This window comes from Ranitomeya imitator, chromosome 2 (assembly GCF_032444005.1).
Source record: "Ranitomeya imitator isolate aRanImi1 chromosome 2, aRanImi1.pri, whole genome shotgun sequence".
Taxonomy (NCBI): domain Eukaryota; kingdom Metazoa; phylum Chordata; class Amphibia; order Anura; family Dendrobatidae; genus Ranitomeya; species Ranitomeya imitator.
The window spans coordinates 245,872,212-245,893,060 of record NC_091283.1 but is presented as its reverse complement, the minus strand read 5'-3'; the positions used below and the strand labels follow the sequence as shown (position 1 = coordinate 245,893,060).

The 20,849-nt window shown below is 44.1% G+C and overlaps 1 protein-coding gene across 1 annotated transcript in view; it reads right to left on the bottom strand.

Annotated features, from left to right (window-relative positions):
- LOC138662891 (gastrula zinc finger protein XlCGF66.1-like) overlaps positions 1-18,258 on the bottom strand; it is a 34,240-nt gene extending 15,982 nt beyond the window's left edge. The window contains exon 1 of the mRNA XM_069748885.1: positions 17,737-18,258. Coding sequence (XP_069604986.1) covers positions 17,737-17,814 — 78 coding nt within the window. The 5' untranslated portion in view covers positions 17,815-18,258. The remainder of the gene's footprint in view (positions 1-17,736) is intronic.
- Positions 18,259-20,849: the final 2,591 nt, after the last annotated feature.

Sequence of the window (20,849 nt, the reverse complement as noted above, 5' to 3'; positions counted from 1 at the left end):
GACCGTCTCAACACCCCAGACCCAACTTGTAGGCCGAATGCAGTGTTGTTTTCAACAACTACTAAACAAGAGCTTTAAGATTGAAGCAATGGAGAGGTAACCTGGAGAACACCTTGGAGCGGAAGACACCGTCTCTACACCCCAGACCCAACTTGTAGGCCGAATGCAGTGTTGTTTTCAACAACTACTAAACAAGAGCTTTAAGATTGAAGCAATGGGGAGGCAACCTGGAGAACACCTTGGAGCGGAAGACACCGTCTCTACACCCCAGACCCAACTTGTAGGCCGAATGCAGTGTTGTTTTCAACAACTACTAAACAAGAGCTTTAAGATTGAAGCAATGGAGAGGCAACCTGGGGAACACCTTGGAGTGGAACACACCGTCTCTACACCCCAGACCCAACTTGTAGGCTGAATGCAGTGTTGTTTTCAACAACTACTAAACAAGAGCTTTAAGATTGAAGCAATCGAGAGGCAACCTGGGGAACACCTTGGAGTGGAACACACCGTCTCTACACCCCAGACCCAACTTGTAGGCCGAATGCAGTGTTGTTTTCAACAACTACTAAACAAGAGCTTTAAGATTGAAGCAATGGAGAGGCAACCTGGAGAACACCTTGGAGCAGAAGACACCGTCTCTACACCCCAGACCCAACTTGTAGGCCGAATGCAGTGTTGTTTTCAACAACTACTAAACAAGAGCTTTAAGATTGAAGCAATGGAGAGGCAACCTGGAGAATACCTTGGAGCGGAAGACACCGTCTCTACACCCCAGACCCAACTTGTAGGCCGAATGCAGTGTTGTTTTCAACAACTACTAAACAAGAGCTTTAAGATTGAAGCAATGGAGAGGCAACCTGGGGAACACCTTGGAGTGGAACACACCGTCTCAACACCCCAGACCCAACTTGTAGGCCGAATGCAGTGTTGTTTTCAACAACTACTAGACAAGAGCTTTAAGATTGAAGCAATGGAGAGGCAACCTGGAGAATACCTTGGAGCGGAAGACACCGTCTCTACACCCCAGACCCAACTTGTAGGCCGAATGCAGTGTTGTTTTCAACAACTACTAAACAAGAGCTTTAAGATTGAAGCAATGGAGAGGCAACCTGGGGAACACCTTGGAGTGGAACACACCGTCTCTACACCCCAGACCCAACTTGTAGGCCGAATGCAGTGTTGTTTTCAACAACTACTAAACGAGAGCAAGAAGCTCTAAGCTATGGAGAGGAAACCTGGGGAACACCTTGGAGCGGAAGAAACCGTTAGTAGGCCCTACCGAAGTAGTAGTAGTAGCCCCAATGCAGTTTTCAAATTCCTATAGGCTGAAAACCAGACTATTGACGCTCAGCTTTTTTAAAAGGAGGACAGCTGTATTGAGTGGCGCAGACAGACACAGGTAGTAGGCCTAAAACACAACATTTGGCTCAATGCAGTTTAAAAAAGGTTACAGGGGTACACAGGCAGTATTGGTCTGTTCAGTGGAGGACAATTTCAATTATGGGCCACAGACAGATTTTGTATGCCTACTATTAAAAAAAGGATGCTCTATGCAATTTAAAATAGTTTCCAGGGGTACACGGGCAGCAGTGGTCTGGTCAGTGGAGGACTAGTGGAAGGAGAGACCGCAGACAGGCGTAGTAGGCCTAACATAACAAAATTTGGCTGTAGGCACTATTAAATTGGTTCCAGGGGTACACGGGCAGCAGTAGACAGGTCATTGGAGGACTAGTGGAAGGAGGGACCGCAGACAGGCGTAGTAGGCCTAACATAACAAATTTGGCTGTAGGCACTTCTAAATTGGTTCCAGGGGTACACGGGCAGCAGTAGACAGGTCACTGGAGGAGTAGTGGAAGGAGGAACAGCAGACAGTCGTAGTAGGCCTAACATAACAAAATTTGGCTGTAGGCACTTTTAAATTGGTTCCAGGGGTACACGGGCAGCAGTAGACAGGTCACTTGAGGACTAGTGGAAGGAGGGACCGCAGACAGGCGTAGTAGGCCTAACATAACAAAATTTGGCTGTAGGCACTTTTAAATTGGTTCCAGGAGTACACGGGCAGCAGTAGACAGGTCACTGGAGGACTAGTGGAAGGCGGGACCGCAGACAGGCGTAGTAGGCCTAACATAACAAAATTTGGCTGTAGGCACTTTTAAATCGGTTCCAGGGGTACACGGGCAGCAGTAGACAGGTCACTGGAGGACTAGTGGAAGGAGGGACCGCAGACAGGCGTAGTAGGCCTAACATAACAAAATTTGGCTGTAGGCACTTTTAAATTGGTTCCAGGGGTACACGGGCAGCAGTAGACAGGTCACTGGAGGACTAGTGGAAGGAGGGACCGCAGACAGGCGTAGTAGGCCTAACATAACAAATTTGGCTGTAGGCACTTCTAAATTGGTTCCAGGGGTACACGGGCAGCAGTAGACAGGTCACTGGAGGAGTAGTGGAAGGAGGAACAGCAGACAGTCGTAGTATGCCTAACATAACAAAATTTGGTTGTAGGCACTTTTAAATTGGTTCCAGGGGTACACGGGCAGCAGTAGACAGGTCACTTGAGGACTAGTGGAAGGAGGGACCGCAGACAGGCGTAGTAGGCCTAACATAACAAAATTTGGCTGTAGGCACTTTTAAATTGGTTCCAGGGGTACACGGGCAGCAGTAGACAGGTCACTGGAGGACTAGTGGAAGGCGGGACCGCAGACAGGCGTAGTAGGCCTAACATAACAAAATTTGGCTGTAGGCACTTTTAAATTGGTTCCAGGGGTACACGGGCAGCAGTAGACAGGTCACTGGAGGACTAGTGGAAGGAGGGACCGCAGACAGGCGTAGTAGGCCTAACATAACAAAATTTGGCTGTAGGCACTTTTAAATTGGTTCCAGGGGTACACGGGCAGTAGTAGACAGGTCACTGGAGGACTAGTGGAAGGAGGGACCGCAGACAGGCGTAGTAGGCCTAACATAACAAAATTTGGCTGTAGGCACTGTTAAATTGGTTCCAGGGGTACATGGGCTGCAGTAGACAGGTCACTGGAGGACTAGTGGAAGGAGGGACCGCAGACAGGCATAGTAGGCCTAACATAACAAAATTTGTCGTAGGCACTTTTAAATTGGTTCCAGGGGTACACGGGCAGCAGTAGACAGGTCACTGGAGGACTAGTGGAAGGGGGGACCGCAGACAGACGTAGTAGGCCTAACATAACAAAATTTGGCTGTAGGCACTTTTAAATTGGTTCCAGGGGTACACGGGCTGCAGTAGACAGGTCACTGGAGGACTAGTGGAAGGAGGGACCGCAGACAGGCGTAGTAGGCCTAACATAACAAAATTTGTCGTAGGCACTTTTAAATTGGTTCCAGGGGTACACGGGCAGCAGTAGACAGGTCACTGGAGGACTAGTGGAAGGAGGGACGGCAGACAGGCGTAGTAGGCCTAAAATAACAAAATTTGGCTGTAGGCACTTGCAATTCTCTTGCAGGGGTACGCAGGCAGCATTGGTGTTGTCAGCGGAGGCCGATTGTAATGAGTGTCTGCCAGTTAGTACTCCAAAAAAATAAATAGATGTTAATGTCTCACATTACAACAAAACCAAAACACAAAAGGGTGGAATACTTAGGTACAGGGGTGGGCTCCTCTACTGAGTTTTATACCTAGTAATTTGGCGCTAATTATTTACTGTTGTAAATATAGGATACTGCCCCTGACTATGTTAAGTACCATCATACATGTCAACACATTGGTATTGTCAGTGCCAGGCATTGAATGATGTCAGCGCATAGACTAAACATCGGTGGAACTGTGAGAGATAATTGTGCAAGTGGTAGAGCAATGTTTGAGCTGGGGGGAAACTCTCTTGTGGCCGGCGGTACAGGCCCAGGGCCCCTCATGTTACAACAGTGTGTCTGACGTTGGGTGCGCACCACCACCGCCAGAGACACTTTATTGTTCTATGAGGGACCCAGTGGCAGTGCCGTCGACCAAAAGCGGGCACACCCACCTCTTCAGACAAACGGCACTCTCACGGGTGCTTGCGCCAAGTTTCGAGACCACGGCCCCGTGGGGGGAATTTTGGCCATTTAGGTGTAAACATGTCGTATGCTGGACAATCAGCTGCTGCAAATTATGCGATTGGAAAAGTCAGTCAGAGTAGCCTAATAGGACACTAGTTGCCGGGCAAGCAAGCTCCTGCAATGCATATTCTGCCAATTCTGGCCAGGTGTCTAATTTGGATGCCCAGTAATCAAATGGGAATGACGGTTGAGGGAGAACATTGATAAGGGATGAAAAATAGTTAGTAACCATACTGGACAAATGTTGTCTCCTGTCACTTTGAATTGATGCTGCAGTACCTGTCCTGTCTGCGGTCATAGCAAAATCACTCCACAACCTGGTCAGAAAAGCCCTCTGTCCAATGCCACTTCTGATTTCTGCACCTCTAACACCTCTGATCTGCTGGCCCCTGCAGCTCGTGTGAGAACGATCACGGGCGCTGTGTGCTGGGAATGCCTGAAGCAAACGGTCAACAAGAGTTGATTGTTTGGTTGCTAATATTAGTTCCAAGTTCTCATGTGGCATAATATTTTGCAATTTGCCTTTATAGCGAGGATCAAGGAGGCAGGCCAACCAGTAATCGTCATCGTTCATCATTTTAGTAATGCGTGTGTCCCTTTTGAGGATACGTAAGGCATAATCCGCCATGTGGGCCAAAGTTCCAGTTGTCAAATCTGCGGTTGTGCTGGGTTGAGGGGCTGTTTCAGGCAAATCTACGTCACTTGTGTCCCTCAAAAAACCAGAACCCGGCCTTGCCACGCCACCAATTTCCCGTGGCCCCGGAAAAGTTTCCTCTTTAAAAAAATACTCATCCCCATCATCCTCCTCGTGTTCGCCCGCTACCTCGTCCTGTACACTGCCCTGACCAGACAATGGCTGACTGTCATCAAGGCTTTCCTCTTTCTCTGCTGCAGACGCCTGCTCCTTTATGTGCGTCAAACTTCGCATCAGCAGACGCATTAGGGGGATGCTCATGCTTATTATGGCGTTGTCTGCACTAACCAGCCGTGTGCATTCCTCAAAACACTGAAGGACTTGACACATGTCTTGTATCTTCGACCACTGCACACCTGACAACTCCATGTCTGCCATCCTACTGCCTGCCCGTGTATGTGTATCCTCCCACAAATACATAACAGCACGCCTCTGTTCGCACAGTCTCTGAAGCATGTGCAGTGTTGAGTTCCACCTTGTTGCAACGTCTATGATTAGCCGATGCTGGGAAAGGTTTAAAGACCGCTGATAGGTCTGCATACGGCTGGAGTGTACGGGCGAACGGCAGATATGCGAGCAAAATCCGCGCACTTTGAGGAGCAGGTCGGATAACCCCGGATAACTTTTCAGGAAGCACTGCACCACCAGGTTTAAGGTGTGAGCCAGCCAAGGAATGTGTTTCAGTTGGGAAAGGGAGATGGCAGCCATGAAATTCCTTCCGTTATCACTCACTACCTTGCCTGCCTCAAGATCTACAGTGCCCAGCCACGACTGCGTTTCTTTCTGCAAGAACTCGGACAGAACTTCCGCGGTGTGTCTGTTGTCGCCCAAACACTTCATAGCCAATACAGCCTGCTGACGCTTGCCAGTAGCTGCCCCATAATGGGACAACTGGTGTGCAACTGTGGCAGCTGCGGATGGAGTGGTTGGGCGACTGCAGTCTGTGGATGAGCTCTCGCTTCTGCAGGAGGACGAGGAGGAGGAGGAGGAGGAGGGGGTGCGAACGGCTACAGCCAACTGTTTCCTAGACCGTGGGCTAGGCAGAACTGTCCCAAAATTGCTGTCCCCTGTGGACCCTGCATCCACCACATTCACCCAGTGTGCCGTGATGGACACGTAACGTCCCTGGCCATGCCTACTGGTTAATGCATCTGTTGTCAGGTGCACCTTTGTACTCACAGATTGCCTGAGTGCATGGACGATGCGCTCTTTAACATGCTGGTGGAGGGCTGGGATGGCTTTTCGACTGAAAGAAGTGTCGACTGGATAGCTCGTAGCGTGGTACAGCGTAGTCCATCAGGGCTTTGAAAGCTTCACTTTCAACTAACCGGTAGGACATCATCTCTAACGAGATTAGTCTAGCTATGTGGGCGTTCAAACCCTGTATACGCGGATGCGAGGCTAAGTACTTCCTTTTTCCAACCAGAGTCTCATGTAGGGTGAGCTGGACTGGAGAGCTGGAGATCGTGGAACTAGCGGGGGTGCCGGTGGACATGGCAGACTGAGAGACGGTATTGTTGCCGCCAGTGCCCTAGATGCAGTGTTTCCTACTACGAAACTGGTGATTCCCTGACCCTGACTGCTTTGGCCTGGCAAAGAAACCTGCACAGATACTGCAGGTGGTGCGGAAAATGGTGGCCTTACAGTGACGGAAGGGATGTAGCGTTGCTGACTAGCTTCATTGGCTGAGGGTGCTACAACCTTAAGGAACGTTTGGTAGTTAGTCCAGGCTTGCAAATGCATGGTGGTTAAATGTCTATGCATGCAACTTGTATTTAGACTTTTCAGATTCTGACCTCTGCTTAAGATAGTTGAACATTTTTGACAGATGACTTTGCGCTGTTCAATTGGATGTTGTTTAAAAAAATGCCAGACTGCACTCTTTCTAGCATCGGATCCCTTTTCAGGCATTGCAGACTGAGCTTTAACCGGATGGCCACGCTGTCCTCCAACAGGTTTTGGCTTTGCCACGCGTTTTGGGCCATCTACGGGCCCGGCAGATGGAACCTGTTGCGATGTTGATGCCTGCTGCGGCCCCTCCTCCTCCGCTTCAGAACTGCTGCCGCCTGCACCCTGTTCCCCCAATGGCTGCCAATCGGGGTCAACAACTGGGTCATCTATAACCTCCTCTTCTAGCTCGTGTGCAACTTCGTCTGTGTCACCGTCTAAGTCGGTGGTATAGCGTTCGTGACGGGGCAACATAGTCTCATCAGGGTCTGATTCTGGATCAGTACCCTGCGAGGACAAAGTTGTGGTCTGAGTCAAAGGACCAGCATAGTAGTCTGGCTGTGGCTGTGCATCAGTGCACTCCATGTCAGATTCAACTTGTAATGGGCATGGCCTGTTAACTGTTTCTCTTTCTAAGTCAGGGACGGTATGTGTAAAGAGCTCCATGGAGTAACCCGTTGTGTTGCCTGCTGCATCCTTCTCTGTTGCTGTTTTTGCTGAAGAGGACAAGGAAGCGACTTGTCCCTGACCGTGAACATCCACTAACGACGCGCTGCTTTTACATTTACCAGTTTCAGAAGAGGAGGCAAAAGAGCTAGAGGCTGAGTCAGCAAGGTAAGCCAAAACTTGCTCTTGCTGCTCCGGCTTTAAAAGCGGTTTTCCTACTCCCAGAAAAGGGAGCGTTCGAGGCCTTGTGTAGCCAGACGACGAACCTGGCTCCACAGCTCGAGACTTAGGTGCTATACTGTTTTTCCCACGACCACCCGATGCTCCACTACCACTACCATCATTACCAGCTGTCAATGAACGCCCACGGCCACGACCTCTTCCACCAGACTTCCTCATTGTTTTAAAAACATCACCAAACTAACGGTATTTGTTACTGTCAAACAACTTACAAGGTGAACTCTAACTTCTGTATGATTTAGATATCCTTTTATAGGTGGGTGAGACCGCAAGGAAAATCAGGCACGATGTTACACACTGTTTTCTGTGGCACCAAATGAGAGATATGCCACACACGCAGGACTGTCACTCAAGCACAAAGGCCAATATTAATCTCCCACTGTTTTTTTTTTTTTTCAGGGAGAATTTAGAAACCAAATTTTTTTAACAAAAAAACTAGGCTTTCTATGGCCCACTATTTAAGAGAGATGGCACAATCAGGACTGGCAGACAAGCAGAAAGGCCAATATTAATCTCCCACAGGTTTTTTTTTATTTTTTCAGGGAGAATTTAGATACCAAATTTAAAAAAAAAAACTTGGCTTTCTATGGCCCACTATTTAAGAGAGATGGCACAATCAGGACTGGCAGACAAGCAGAAAGGCCAATATTAATCTCCCACGTTTTTTTTTATTTTTTCAGGGAGAATTTAGATACCAAATTTAAAAAAAAAAACACTAGGCTTTCTATGGCCCACTATTCAAGAGACGGCACAATCAGGACTGGCAGACAAGCAGAAAGGCCAATATTAATCTCCAACGTTTTTTTTTATTTTTTCAGGGAGAATTTAGATACCAAATTTAAAAAAAAAAAACTAGGCTTTCTATGGCCCACTATTTAAGAGAGATGGCAGAATCAGGACTGGCAGACAAGCAGAAAGGCCGATATTAATCTCCCACGTTTTTTTAAATTTTTTCAGGGAGAATTTAGATACCAAATTTAAAAAAAAAAATTAGCTTTCTATGGCCCACTATTTAAGACAGATGGCACAATCAGGACTGGCAGACAAGCAGAAAGGCCGATATTAATCTCCCACGTTTTTTTTTATTTTTTCAGGGAGAATTTAGATAACAAATTTAAAAAAAAAACACTAGGCTTTCTATGGCCCACTATTTAAGAGAGATGGCACAATCAGGACTGGCAGACAAGCAGAAAGGCCGATATTAATCTCCCACGTTTTTTTTTATTTTTTCAGGGAGAATTTAGATACCAAATTTTAAAAAAAAAACACTAGGCTTTCTATGGCCCACTATTTAAGAGAGATGGCATAATCAGGACTGGCAGACAAGCAGAAAGGCCGATATTAATCTCCCACGTTTTTTTTTATTTTTTCAGGGAGAATTTAGATACCAAATTTTAAAAAAAACAATTAGCTTTCTATGGCCCACTATTTAAGAGAGATGGCACAATCAGGACTGGCAGACAAGCAGAAAGGCCGATATTAATCTCCCACGTTTTTTTTTATTTTTTCAGGGAGAATTTAGATACCAAATTAAAAAAAAAAAACTAGGCTTTCTATGGCCCACTATTTAAGAGAGATGGCACAATCAGGACTGGCAGACAAGCAGAAAGGCCAATATTAATCTCCCACTATTTTTTTTTTTTTTCAGAGAGAATTTAGATACCAAATTTTTTTTTTTAAAAACTAGGCTTTCTATGGCCCACTATTTAAGAGAGATGGCACACTCAGGACTGGCAGACAAGCAGAAAGGCCAATATTAATCTCCCACATTTTTTTTTTATTTTTTCAGGGAGAATTTAGATACCAAATAAAAAAAAAAAACTAGACTTTCTATGGCCCACTATTTAAGAGAGATGGCACAATCAGGACTGGCAGACAAGCAGAAAGGCCGATATTAATCTCCCACGTTTTTTTTTATTTTTTCAGGGAGAATTTAGATACCAAATTAAAAAAAAAAAAAAACTAGGCTTTCTATGGTCCACTATTTAAGAGAGATGGCACAATCAGGACTGGCAAACAAGCAGAAAGGCCAATATTAATCTCCCACATTTTTTTTTATTTTTTCAGGGAGAATTTAGATACCAAATTTAAAAAAAAAAAACACTAGGCTTTCTATGGCCCACTATTTAAGAGAGATGGCACAATCAGGACTGGCAGACAAGCAGAAAGGCCGATATTAATCTCCCACGTTTTTTTTTATTTTTTCAGGGAGAATTTAGATACCAAATTTAAAAAAAAAAAAACTAGGCTTTCTATGGCCCACTATTTAAGAGAGATGGCAGAATCAGGACTGGCAGACAATCAGAAAGGCCGATATTAATCTCCCACATTTTTTTTATTTTTTCAGGGAGAATTTAGATACCAAATTTAAAAAAAAAACTAGGCTTTCTATGGCACACTATTTAAGAGAGATGGCACAATCAGGACTGGCAGACAAGCAGAAAGGCCGATATTAATCTCCCACGTTTTTTTTTATTTTTTCAGGGAGAATTTAGATACCAAATTTAAAAAAAAAAAAAATTAGCTTTCTATGGCCCACTATTTAAGAGAGATGGCACAATCAGGACTGGCAGACAAGCAGAAAGGCCAATATTAATCTCCCATGTTTTTTTTTATTTTTTCAGGGAGAATTTAGATACCAAATTAAAAAAAATAAACTAGGCTTTCTATGGCCCACTATTTAAGAGAGATGGCACACTCAGGACTGGCAGACAAGCAGAAAGGCCAATATTAATCTCCCACTGTTTTTTTTTTTCAGGGAGAATTTAGATACCAAATTTTTTTTTTTTTTAAACTAGGCTTTCTATGGCCCACTATTTAAGAGAGATGGCATACTCAAGACTGGCAGACAAGCAGAAAGGCAAATATTATTCTCCCACGTTTTTTAAAAATTTTTCAGGGAGAATTTAGATACCAAATAAAAAAAAAAAACTAGGCTTTCTATGGCCAACTATTTAAGAGAGATGGCACAATCAGGACTGGCAGAGAAGCAGAAAGGCAAATATTAATCTCCCACGTTTTTTTTATTTTTTCAGGGAGAATTTAGATACCAAATAAAAAAAAATAAAAAACTAGGCTTTCTATGGCACACTATTTAAGAGAGATGGCACAATCAGGACTGGCAGACAAGCAGAAAGGCCGATATTAATCTCCCACGTTTTTTTTTATTTTTTCAGGGAGAATTTAGATACCAAATAAAAAAAAAAAAACTAGGCTTTCTATGGCCCACTATTTAAGAGAGATGGCACAATCAGGACTGGCAGACAAGCAGAAAGGCCAATATTAATCTCCCACGTTTTTTTTTATTTTTTCAGGGAGAATTTAGATACCAAATTTAAAAAAAAAAAAACTAGGCTTTCTATGGCCCACTATTTAAGAGAGATGGCAGAATCAGGACTGGCAGACAAGCAGAAAGGCCGATATTAATCTCCCACATTTTTTTTATTTTTTCAGGGAGAATTTAGATACCAAATTTAAAAAAAAAACTAGGCTTTCTATGGCACACTATTTAAGAGAGATGGCACAATCAGGACTGGCAGACAAGCAGAAAGGCCGATATTAATCTCCCACGTTTTTTTTTATTTTTTCAGGGAGAATTTAGATACCAAATTTAAAAAAAAAAAAATTAGCTTTCTATGGCCCACTATTTAAGAGAGATGGCACAATCAGGACTGGCAGACAAGCAGAAAGGCCAATATTAATCTCCCATGTTTTTTTTTATTTTTTCAGGGAGAATTTAGATACCAAATTAAAAAAAATAAACTAGGCTTTCTATGGCCCACTATTTAAGAGAGATGGCACACTCAGGACTGGCAGACAAGCAGAAAGGCCAATATTAATCTCCCACTGTTTTTTTTTTTCAGGGAGAATTTAGATACCAAATTTTTTTTTTTTTTAAACTAGGCTTTCTATGGCCCACTATTTAAGAGAGATGGCATACTCAGGACTGGCAGACAAGCAGAAAGGCAAATATTATTCTCCCACGTTTTTTAAAAATTTTTCAGGGAGAATTTAGATACCAAATAAAAAAAAAAAAACTAGGCTTTCTATGGCCAACTATTTAAGAGAGATGGCACAATCAGGACTGGCAGAGAAGCAGAAAGGCAAATATTAATCTCCCACGTTTTTTTTATTTTTTCAGGGAGAATTTAGATACCAAATAAAAAAAAATAAAAAACTAGGCTTTCTATGGCACACTATTTAAGAGAGATGGCACAATCAGGACTGGCAGACAAGCAGAAAGGCCGATATTAATCTCCCACGTTTTTTTTTATTTTTTCAGGGAGAATTTAGATACCAAATAAAAAAAAAAAAAACTAGGCTTTCTATGGCCCACTATTTAAGAGAGATGGCACAATCAGGACTGGCAGACAAGCAGAAAGGCCAATATTAATCTCCCACGTTTTTTTTTATTTTTTCAGGGAGAATTTAGATACCAAATTTAAAAAAAAAAAACTAGGCTTTCTATGGCACACTATTTAAGAGAGATGGCACAATCAGGACTGGCAGACAAGCAGAAAGGCCGATATTAATCTCCCACGTTTTTTTTTTTTTTTTTTCAGGGAGAATTTAGATACCAAATTTTTTTTTTTTTTAAACTAGGCTTTCTATGGCCCACTATTTAAGAGAGATGGTGTTAAGGACTGGCGGAACGCACCAAGTATAGATGATATGAAACTAGGTGCGTTCGCAGTCCGAGGTCCACCGTGCAGGTAAAAACCCTGCTGCTAGTAAGACGGACTATATGACGGTACTATAAGTATATACGCTTGGGTTAACTTCACCCTGCGTGAAGGAAGCGATCCTGTTGAGTCACAGGACCGCGGTACCGCACATAGAGCACGAGCAAGAAGTCAGCGAACACAACCCCAACACAGGATTGAAGTCCGATTAGACCACTTGCTGGCACAACATCGCAACTGGGTGTGTAAGGAAACTATTAGAATAGTATATAAAGGCACGAGAGTGCATGCAGTGCCGCACTGACGGACGCCACTAACCACCCAGGCTTGGGTAAAGAAAGCGCAGAGGAAGCGCACGGCGCCGTACAGGCGGTCACAGCGACTAGATGCTGTTACAGTGGGGCAAAAAAGTATTTAGTCAGTCAGCAATAGTGCAAGTTCCACCACTTAAAAAGATGAGAGGCGTCTGTAATTTACATCATAGGTAGACCTCAACTATGGGAGACAAACTGAGAAAAAAAAATCCAGAAAATCACATTGTCTGTTTTTTTATCATTTTTTTTGCATATTATGGTGGAAAATAAGTATTTGGTCAGAAACAAACAATCAAGATTTCTGGCTCTCACAGACCTGTATCTTCTTCTTTAAGAGTCTCCTCTTTCCTCCACTCATTACCTGTAGTAATGGCACCTGTTTAAACTTGTTATCAGTATAAAAAGACACCTGTGCACACCCTCAAACAGTCTGACTCCAAACTCCACTATGGTGAAGACCAAAGAGCTGTCAAAGGACACCAGAAACAAAATTGTAGCCCTGCACCAGGCTGGGAAGACTGAATCTGCAATAGCCAACCAGCTTGGAGTGAAGAAATCAACAGTGGGAGCAATAATTAGAAAATGGAAGACATACAAGACCACTGATAATCTCCCTCGATCTGGGGCTCCACGCAAAATCCCACCCCGTGGGGTCAGAATGATCACAAGAACGGTGAGCAAAAATCCCAGAACCACGCGGGGGACCTAGTGAATGAACTGCAGAGAGCTGGGACCAATGTAACAAGGCCTACCATAAGTAACACACTACGCCACCATGGACTCAGATCCTGCAGTGCCAGACGTGTCCCACTGCTTAAGCCAGTACATGACTGGGCCCGTCTGAAGTTTGCTAGAGAGCATTTGGATGATCCAGAGGAGTTTTGGGAGAATGTCCTATGATCTGATGAAACCAAACTGGAACTGTTTGGTAGAAACACAACTTGTCGTGTTTGGAGGAAAAAGAATACTGAGTTGCATCCATCAAACACCATACCTACTGTAAAGCATGGTGGTGGAAACATCATGCTTTGGGGCTGTTTCTCTGCAAAGGGGCCAGGACGACTGATCCGGGTACATGAAAGAATGAATGGGGCCATGTATCGTGAGATTTTGAGTGCAAACCTCCTTCCATCAGCAAGGGCATTGAAGATGAAACGTGGCTGGGTCTTTCAACATGACAATGATCCAAAGCACACCGCCAGGGCAACGAAGGAGTGGCTTCGTAAGAAGCATTTCAAGGTCCTGGAGTGGCCTAGCCAGTCTCCAGATCTCAACCCTATAGAAAACCTTTGGAGGGAGTTGAAAGTCCGTGTTGCCAAGCGAAAAGCCAAAAACATCACTGCTCTAGAGGAGATCTGCATGGAGGAATGGGCCAACATACCAACAACTGTGTGTGGCAACCTTGTGAAGACTTACAGAAAACGTTTGACCTCTGTCATTGCCAACAAAGGATATATTACAAAGTATTGAGATGAAATTTTGTTTCTGACCAAATACTTATTTTCCACCATAATATGCAAATAAAATGTTAAAAAAACAGACAATGTGATTTTCTGGATTTTTTTTTCTCAGTTTGTCTCCCATAGTTGAGGTCTACCTATGATGTAAATTACAGACGCCTTTCATCTTATTAAGTGGTGGAACTTGCACTATTGCTGACTGACTAAATACTTTTTTGCCCCACTGTATGTGTGTAACATGCTGTTGGATAAGTCGGGCGCTAGATAGCAAACATACACCTTCCGCGAACAGTCATCCAATAGGGAGGGTATTTTAAAGAGCGACTTTCACTCACAACACACACACATATTATCAAGACAATACTAGCGCATGGCCGTGCGGTCATGCGCAGTATATATAGTTGCAGCACAGGAAGCTGCTACAGAAGTTTTGCCCTTTCAGGACCTGCCAAGAGGACCAATGGGATGTGCTGCAGCACCTGAGCATGTGACCCTCGATCTCCAACGGGAGATCCTGTCCTGGGCATGCTCAGTGGGTGTAAATAAGGACTTCGTCCCAGGGAAGCCCGCTCGCTGCAGATCAGTGCAGGGTACAACAGGAGAGCCGGAAAAGGCAGCAGTGACCCTTTGCACAGAATCAGTCCCAGCGAGATGCTGGGAGCGACGCCTCCACTGAGCAGAGCCCACTGCGGCCGAAGCAGAATGGGAGACCGCAGCAGACACGGATCGAGATTCCCCCTGTGCAGCAGAGGAAACTCGACTCCTAACAGATGGCACACTCAGGACTGGCAGACAAGCATAAAGGCAAATATTAATCTCCCACGTTTTTTTAAAATTTTTCAGGGAGAATTTAGATACCAAATTAAAAAAATAAAAATGAAAGGCTTTCTATGGCCCACTATTTAAGATAGATGGCACGCACAGGACTGGCACTCTAGCAGAAATGCCAATCTTAATCTCCCACAACTTATTTTTTTAGGGAGAATTAAAAAAAAAAAAAAAGGGACTGTCCTACAATTACTATCTCCCTGCAGTAATCTCAGCCAGGTATGGCAGGCAACAATAAGAAGGAGTGGACTGCTGCACAAATTACATCAAAATGTGGACAAACAAAAAAGATAGCTGTGCAGAAAGGAAGGAACAACAGGATTTGTGCTTTGAAAAAAGCAGTTGGTTTGCACAGCGGCGTACACACAGCAATGCAGCTATCAGGGAGCCTTCTAGGGCAGCCCAATGAGCTACAGCGCTGAGGAAAAAAAAATGTAGCTTCCACTGTCCCTGCAAACAAAAGGTGGTGTTGGACAGTGGGAATCGCTACAGCACAAGCGGTTTGGTGGTTAATGGACCCTGCCTAACGCTATCCCTGCTTCTGACGAAGCGGCAGCAACCTCTCCCTATGCTCAGATCAGCAGCAGTAAGATGGCGGTCGGCGGGAACGCCTCTTTATAGCCCATGTGACACCGCAGACAGCAAGCCAATCACTGCAATGCCCTTCTCTAAGATGGTGGGGACCAGGACCTATGTCATCACGCTGCGTCCACCTTCATTGGCTGAGAAATGGCGCTTTTAGCGTCATTGAAACGCGACTTTGGCGCGAAAGTCGCGTACCGCATGGCCGACCCCACACAGGGATCGGGTCGGGTTTCGTGAAACCCGACTGTGCCAAAAGTCGGCGACTTTTGAAAATGAACGATCCGTTTTGCTCAACCCTAGTCGCCGACTTTTAGCAAAGTCGGGTTTCGTGAAACCCGACCCGATCCCACTGTGGGATCGGGTCGGCGATCTTTACTCCAAAGTCGGGCTTTGTTATATATATATATATATATATATATATATATATATGTCATAGAGACACATATATATATATTTATATTTGTTTCAGCGCGATAATGTTGAAAAGCCGGTAATTCAATTACCGGCTTTTCATTTCTCCTGCCTAAACCCGACATGATATGAGAAATGGTTTACATACAGTAAACCATGTCGTATCGCCCTTTTTTTTGCATATTACACACTACTAATGTTAGTAGTGTGTATGTGAAAAATTTCGGCGCTCTAGCTATTAAATTTAATGGTTAAATCGCGGAAAAACTGGCGTGGGCTCCCGCGCAATTTTCTCCGCCAGAGTAGTAAAGCCAGTGACTGAGGGCAGATATTAATAGCCTGGAGAGGGACCATGGTTATTGCCCCCCCCCCCCCGGCTAAAAACATCTGCCCCAGCCACCCCAGAAAAGGCACATCTGTAAGATGCGTCTATTCTGGCACTTGGCCACTCTCTTCCCATTCCCGTGTAGTGGTGGGATATGGGGCAATGAAGGGTTAATGTCACCTTGCTATTGTAAGGTGACATTAAGCCAGATTAATAATGGAGAGGCGTCAATTCTGACACCTATCCATTATTATTCCAATTGTATGAAAGGGTTAAAAAAAACACACACGCATTAATAAAAAGTATTTTAATGAAATAAACACACAGGTTGTTTTAATATTTTATTGCTTTCTCAATCCACTTGAAGACCCTCGTTCTGTAACAAATTAAAAATAATAAACCAACAATATACATACCTTCCGTTGATCTGTAATGTCCCACACTGTAAATCCATCTGAAGGGGTTAAAATATTTTACAGGCAGGAGCCCTGCTATAATACAGCTGTGCTCATGCCTGTAAAACCCCGGGGAATGAAGGTAATCTAGGTCAATGACCTATGGTTATCTTCAGTCCCGGTGATGCGCCCTCTGCTGGATGTCCTCATATGAACTCGAGCCTGGGAGCTTTCCAGGAAAGTTCCCACGCTCGAGGTCATATGAGGACAACCAGCAGAGGGCGCATTACCACGACTGAAGGTAACTATAGGTCATTGACCTACATTACCTTCATTCCCCGGGGTTTTACAGGCACGAGCACAGCTGCATTATAGCAGAGCTCCTGCCTGTAAAATATTTTAACCCCTTCAGATGGATTTACATCGTGCGATGTTACAGATCAACGGAAGGTATGTATATTGTTGGTTATTATTTTTAATTTGTTACAGAACGAGGTTCTTCAGGTGGATTGAGAGAGAAATAAAATATTAAAACAACCTGTGTCTTTATTTCATTAAAATACTTTTTAATAATGTGTGTGTGTTTTTTTTAACCCTTTCATACAATTGGATTAATAATGGATAGGATAGGTGAATTGACGCCTCTCCATTATTAATCTGGCTTAATGTCACCTTACAATAGCAAGGTGGCATTAACCCTTCATTACCCCAAATCCCACCGCTACACGGGAATGGGAAGAGAGTGGCCAAGTGCCAGAATAGGCGCATCTTACAGATGTGCCTTTCCTGGGGTGGATGGGGGCAGATGTTTTTAGCCAGGGGGGGCCAATAGCCATGGACCCTCTCCAGGCTATTAATATCTGCCCTCAGTCACTGGCTTTACCATTCTGGCAGAGAAAATTGCGCGGGAGCCCACGCCAATTTTTTCCGCAATTTAACCCTTAAATTTAATAGCTAGAGCGCCGAAATTTTGCACATACACACTACTAACATTAGTAGTGTGTAATATGCAAAAAAAGGGGGATATGACATGGTTTACTGTATGTAAACCATGTCTCATATCATGTCGGGTTTAGGCATGAGAAATGAAAAGCTGGCAATTGAATTACCGGCTTTTCAACATTATCGCGCTGAAGCAAATATAAAAAAAAGAAAATTTCCCATTGACTTTGCATTGGGTTTCGTGTTTCGGCCGATCCCCAACCCCGACATTTCAATAAGATCGGCCGATTTCACTCGACCCGACTTTTGAGAAAGTCGGGTTTCGTGAAACCCGACTCGACCTCAAAAAATGAAAAGTCGCTCAACCCTAGATGTAATGTGATGTCATCAGAATCTCTCACCTCTCCAGTAAGCCGGAAGAGGATCTCTAGGGTGAGGTGTAATATCCTCTCCGCCATCTTGTCTTTGTCCATATCCATCTTTGATGGGTAAATCAGGAAAATTCTCTTAATATAGAAGATCTCTAATGAGAGGATCTGATATTATAGGGACCTGAATAGGAAGATCATGAGCTGCTGTAATATCATAAAGAATTCAGTGTAATAATACAATAACTGTACACAATAAGGGGAAACATATCATTACAGTAGATTGAGCGTGTAGATGTTATATTCTCTAGTCTAGTATGGTCGGGATCATAAGCTGAATTGCTAACTAATCTCCTACATGCATTTTTCAGTGTTTGTCATGACAGAACGGTTCGAGGATTATTAGAGATAATAGATTTCCTACCAATTAGAAGGGACACCTGTGGATATTGGATGTTTTTTACCTGCTACAATTCTGGTATGATTTACTCGGTAAAATGCCTTTGTGGTAAAGTGGACGATCAATTAATATCAGAATGAATGAACATCGCTCCTCTATTCGGTTGTATGAATTTAGGATGAAATCCACTGCAGCCACTGCAAGAAAAAGAATGAAAAAGAGCAGAAGTTTGGTGAGACCATTGTGGCCGGACGTTTCTCAGAGATGGTGATAAAAGTTCTGATCTCTGATGGTCGGTGTTAGAAGACGCGACCGCAGCAAATTCACAATCTCAACACAGAAAACTTCTACAGAGACGATTTCCCTGGAATCATTTTCTCCCAAAGGGTTAAATGAAGTTTGTAATTTTGATATCTTTCTATGAAGCTTCTCTGAACTTATTCCTCTGTTTTTTGCCGTATTTCTATTACTCTCCAGAATCAGGAATCTATTAAGTCCTATAGAAACTGAGAAGAATCATTTCTAATTCTGTGTTTCCAGGATTCTTCTTGTGGGAATTGGCTGTGATATCCCCTGTGCAATATATTTCTAGTATAATTAGTTTATAATATAGTAATTCAATGGTTGTGAGGTGGTTGTTTGTTAATCTCCCTTTTCTCTTGTTTTCTCGTGTTATGTATTATTTTTATGTAACGTACAGTATGTGCATTTGTTCTGACATTTGACATCTGATGGATCTTGCGTCGCGGATTTGAAAGGATCTTCTCCTGAATTTTCTAATAGGACTTACAGGTGGAACCAGTCCTGAAAGCAGAATATCCAGCAAGTATTAGTCAAATATTAATGAAGATTCCCCGAAGTGTCATCAATTGTATCTAGCAAAATGCTTGATTCCTGGTTACTCAAATCCAGTAGGTTGGAGAGCCTTGCCTCGAGTACCAAGTATAATAAAAGTCAATGAGAAACTCAAACATTTTTCCAGAAGACTCTAACAAGAGGGCAGGAAAATTGCTGAAAAAAATTGAAACAGCACTCAAATGGAATAGGAACAGCATTGAGAAGATGCCTGAACACATCTCTGACTTCCAGGTCAAAGTCTGTCCTGGAGTGACCTATGAAGCTTTTTTCTCAGAACAAGGCTCAAAAGGTTGTACTACAGAATTGGTGGACCTCGTAGGAGTGCTATGGACTAGGGTTGAGCGACCTTGACTTTTTTAGAGTCGAGTCGGGTTTCGCGAAACCCGACTATCTCAAAAGTCGAGTCGAGTGGAATCGGCCGATTATCGCGAAAAGTCGGGGGTCGACCGAAACACGAAACCCAATGCAAGTCAATGGGGGAGCATAGTCGATAGTGAGTGGAGGCCAGGAAAACATGTACAGAGCCCATTTTAATGGCAAAAACATCCATTCTTGTTACTGAAGCTTGTCAATCTTAATTTAGCTTATAATAATAGTAAGGCATTTGAAATTGGGGGTCATTTGGCTAAAGTTGTTGGGGGTAGGGCTGGTTCAAGTAATTAGTGGGCCCAGTAAATCTGGACCACGTCACGGCAGTGGAGCAGGGAGAGGTAAGTATTTCAACTTTGCAAGTGCTGTGATCCTGAGCAAGCAGGGGAGGCCCACTCGTTGGAATTGACACTGGCACAGGGCCCCTCAAAGTACAGCGGTGTGTTTGCACAGCGGGGGCGCCTCCCACCGGCAGCAACACTTTTGCGTACTATGAGGGGCTCTGTGCCAGTGACGTCGCCAACGAGTATTCCTCCCCCTACCTGATGAAGGAACCTGCACCTTCATCTGCACCTTCCTCTTTGTCCCCGTGTAAGGTGGTATGGTATGCGGGAAGGGGGACCTGACTTTCAGCAGGGTCACAATCTTGCAGTGTAGCGTGCACGGGGAATGTTGTGTAATGGGTCAATGTACCAGCAGACTCATCTATCACTGGCTGAGCAATGGGCAGGATGAGGGGGAAACAGATATGGGCCCAAAGAATAAAGTGGGCTAAATGCAGTTCAAAATTGGTAACAGGACTAACCAGGGGGCATTGTTTTGTTCAGTGGAGGACAACTGGAATGAGAGGCTGACACAGAGAGTAGGCCCAAATCAGTAAGTAGTCTAAATGCAGTTCAAAATTGGCAACAGTAGTAAACAGGCGGCACAGCTTTGTTTACTGTAGGAGAACAGCAAGGAGCGGCAGACACAGATAGAAGGCCCCAACCCAACTAGTAGGCCCACTGCAGTTTTAAAATTCCGATAGGCTGAAAACCAGATAATTGTAGGTCATTTTTTGTAAAGAGGACAGCTGTATTGAGTGGCGCAGCAAGACACTACAAGTAGGACTTAAACCACAAAGTTGGCTTGACGCTGGTTTAAAAAAGGTTACATGGGTACACAGTCTGCATTGTTGTGCTCAGTGGAGGACCATTGGAAGGAGGGACCGCAGAAAGACTTTGTAGGCGTAAAATTACAAAATAGGCTCTATGCAGCTTCGATTATGTGGCAACCTGGAGAACACCTTGGAGCGGCAGACACCGTCTCTACGACCCAGACCCAACTTGTAGGCCTAATGTAGTGTTGTTTCAACAACTACTTATGACGAGCATGAAGATTGAAGCAATGGAGAGGAAACCTGGAGAACACCTTGGAGTGGAAGACACCGTCTCTACAACACAGACCCAACTTGTAGGCCTAATGCAGTGTTGTTTTCAACAACTACTTAAGACGAGCATGAAGATTGAAGCAATGGAGA